The sequence below is a fragment of the Salvia hispanica genome, chromosome 5 (genome assembly GCF_029641045.1).
Source record: "Salvia hispanica isolate PSC_SH4W2 chromosome 5, Shi_PSC_v1, whole genome shotgun sequence".
Lineage (NCBI taxonomy): Eukaryota > Viridiplantae > Streptophyta > Magnoliopsida > Lamiales > Lamiaceae > Salvia > Salvia hispanica.
The window spans coordinates 13,947,341-13,950,318 of record NC_142696.1 but is presented as its reverse complement, the minus strand read 5'-3'; the positions used below and the strand labels follow the sequence as shown (position 1 = coordinate 13,950,318).

Genomic DNA, 2,978 nt, shown 5'->3' with positions numbered 1-2,978 from the left:
AAAGGTTATAGGAATGGGTTTTGTGAAATGGATTAATATGATTTATGTGATAATTGTTTGGAGATTGAAATATGCTGAAGGTTAATGTGATCCAAAAAGTACATATGTGGAAGCTTGATGCTATGAAATTTTAATTGAATTATCGGATGAATACATATGCGAAGTCTTGAAATGATAAAATGTGTATTGTAATTGTGGAATGATAATACAAATATAGTGTGAGCTTAATTGTGTCTGTGATGGATTGATTGACTGATTTTATTTGAATATATTTGGCTTGCTAAATGATACTCCCTCCGTCCCGCTTAAGATGACACGTTTTCCTTTTTAGTTTGTCCCAACTAAGATGACACATTTCCTATTTTGGTAACTTTCTCTCTCCAATTAATACACTCAACCACTTTTTCTCACTCCTATTAAAATATCCTTCTTTCTTTATCTCTCTACTTTAATACTTACACCCACTTTCCCTCTCTCCAATTAAACTTTCTCTCTCTCCAATTAAACACTTTAACCAATAACTCCTAAAATCCCGTGCCGGCTAAGCAATGTGTCATCTTAGCCGGGACGGAGGGAGTAGTAGTATTGTTTGGGAGTATGTGATGATTAAGCACCCCTTTGTGGGTTATTTACATTGGCACCCTATATGGGTTATCAATACCCTTGTCTGGGTTATTGGCACCCCGGTGTGGGTTATCGTCACCTTATGTGGGTTATCGTCATCCCTACGCGGGTTATTGACACCCTCGTGTGGGTTATCGTTAATAGATTGTTTAAATATTTATGATTTAAGATCGAGCAATGTGACTGTTGATGATAAATGTGATCGTCCATGATATTGAAGTTATTGATGTTAGAAACTACTCCCTCTGTTCTATTAAAAATGCAACGTTTTCCTTTTTTGGTTGTCCTATTAAAAATGAAACGTTTCCTTAAATAGAAACAACTCTATCTCTACTTTTTCATCTCTCTTACTTTACTCTCTCTCATTAACTCACAAAACAACACTACATAAAATCTCGTGCCGATTCTCAAATGTTGCATTTTAAGTGGGACGGAGGGAGTACTATTTATGTTGCTATGAATATTTGTCAATATTACAAAAAAATAATTTTAGGCTTTGTGCTGTGACATCCAAATATAATTAAAGAAAATAACGGATCGAAAAATGATTATCAAATATTTCCGAAAATCTGGATGGGGTGTTACAACAATACTCTAGTACAGTTTATACTTTGATTGAACGACTCACATAAGTTTTGCCCATGCGGCATAAGCATAGATTACTAACACTAGGGTTTTCAATCTTAGATCCGTAACTCCCAAAAACTCCTAAGACCCTTAAAAGTCCTTACTCTCAATTAACAATGCCGCTTTAAGGGAAACTAATTGTAGTGTCTACTAAGTGGACCTAATTCGCCTCCTCTCACGATTATGTAACAAGTTATATTAATCCATCACAGAATGCGTCACTCAAACGTGAAGCATTATCCAACAACTTAGGGAAGAAACGAAGTAAAAACAAAATGGATATTAAATAGAAAACGGAATTATATAACCAAAGTCGTTACTAACACACCCTTAGAATCCTATGAATTTAGTTACATATAATTGAATAAGCTAAAGCATAAGCTAAAACATAGATTGTAGGGACTACAAAATGAGCATAAGTTCTAAAGCAAATAAAACCTAAAGGTTGAATCCTAGTAGCTCTTTGATGATCTCTTGCTTTCTTCTTTAATCCCTTGCACTATGAAGAACTCTCAAATTTATGCTCTAGAATTAGATGGCAAAAAGAGGATTCTTATATGAAGAGATTTGAGGGGGTATTTATAGGGGAAAAATCGAGTATAAGCAAATAGGGTAAAAAGTGGCTAAGTTGGTAAATCATGGGGAGAGAGTAGATCGAAATCGTGCATCGCGTTTTTCTAGCGGTCACTGGAAATCGTCCTGTGGCTTCTGGATCATTTGGAGCGTTCGCTGCGTACAACCCAGCGGTCGCTGGGTGTGTTCTTCATTTCAGGGCATCTTTCTCTGGAGCGGACCGCTACTGGCTCAGCGGTCCTTGGGCCCCAGCGATCACTGGCTGTGTTCAGCGGACCGCTGGCCGTCTCGAAAGCTCCAGATTTCTAACTTCGACTTTTTGCTGTATTTTTAAGCTCAAATATGTACATTTGTCACAAAACACGTCAAAATACCAAAATAGATAAAACATGCAAAATATGGACATGAATTGTGATTTTAACATTGAAAAAAGACCAAATAAAGGCTTTAAAACAGTGCAAAATCCAAGCGTATCAAAAGTGAACACTGATGGACTCTTTTCTACATCGACAATGGAGGCGGGAGAGGGAGGATTGGTTCATGGTTCTAATGGAGGTCTTTTGAGGGCCTTATGTTCTCCAGTTGCTGCATCTTCGAGCTTTGAGGCGGAGCTTATGGCTCTTATTCGAGGTTTAGAGATGGCTATGGAGTTCTATGCACACATTTGGATAGAGATGGACTCAACGGCACTAGTTACCTTACTGTCACAGTTTGGTTTCGCGGATCTTAGTCACCATATGACTTTGATTCAAAGTATGACTTTTCAGTCGCAGGTTCAATTCTCACACATCTACAGAGAGGGTAACCGCGCTGCCGACTTCTTTGCAGGGAGGGAGGCGTAGACCCTTGCCCTGACCTATTATGATTCAGTTTTTGCGCCTCGGTATCTAAAGGCGCTAGTTAAGAAGGACCACCTGGGAAATAATAAATTAAATAGGAAAAGCCCGAATTACTTGTAATTTGGGATTAAACGGGCAGTCAATATTATTTCACTATAGTGGCTGATAATAATATTCTATCGTACTTGTATTAAATTGGGGCTCAATAGTAAAAGTCTAACACATTTGGCCCAAGTCCAACTGAAGAGAGGAGTTTTGCACGTGTGTCATGTGCACGTGTCCTTTACTTCAACAAGATTTATAGTTTCCCACTTT

General features: G+C 37.9%; 1 protein-coding gene across 1 annotated transcript; it reads left to right on the top strand.

Annotated features, from left to right (window-relative positions):
* The first annotated feature begins 2,336 nt into the window (after positions 1 to 2,336).
* Positions 2,337 to 2,666, top strand: LOC125187610 (uncharacterized). Its single transcript, XM_089059083.1, has one exon. It carries the CDS (start codon positions 2,337 to 2,339, stop codon positions 2,664 to 2,666), a length of 330 nt encoding a protein of 109 aa, XP_088915209.1.
* Positions 2,667 to 2,978: the final 312 nt, after the last annotated feature.

Excerpts from the sequence above, each read along its gene's own strand:
- LOC125187610 (XM_089059083.1), top strand. The coding sequence starts at position 2,337 with ATGGAGGCGGGAGAGGGAGGATTGGTTCATGGTTCTAATGGAGGTCTT.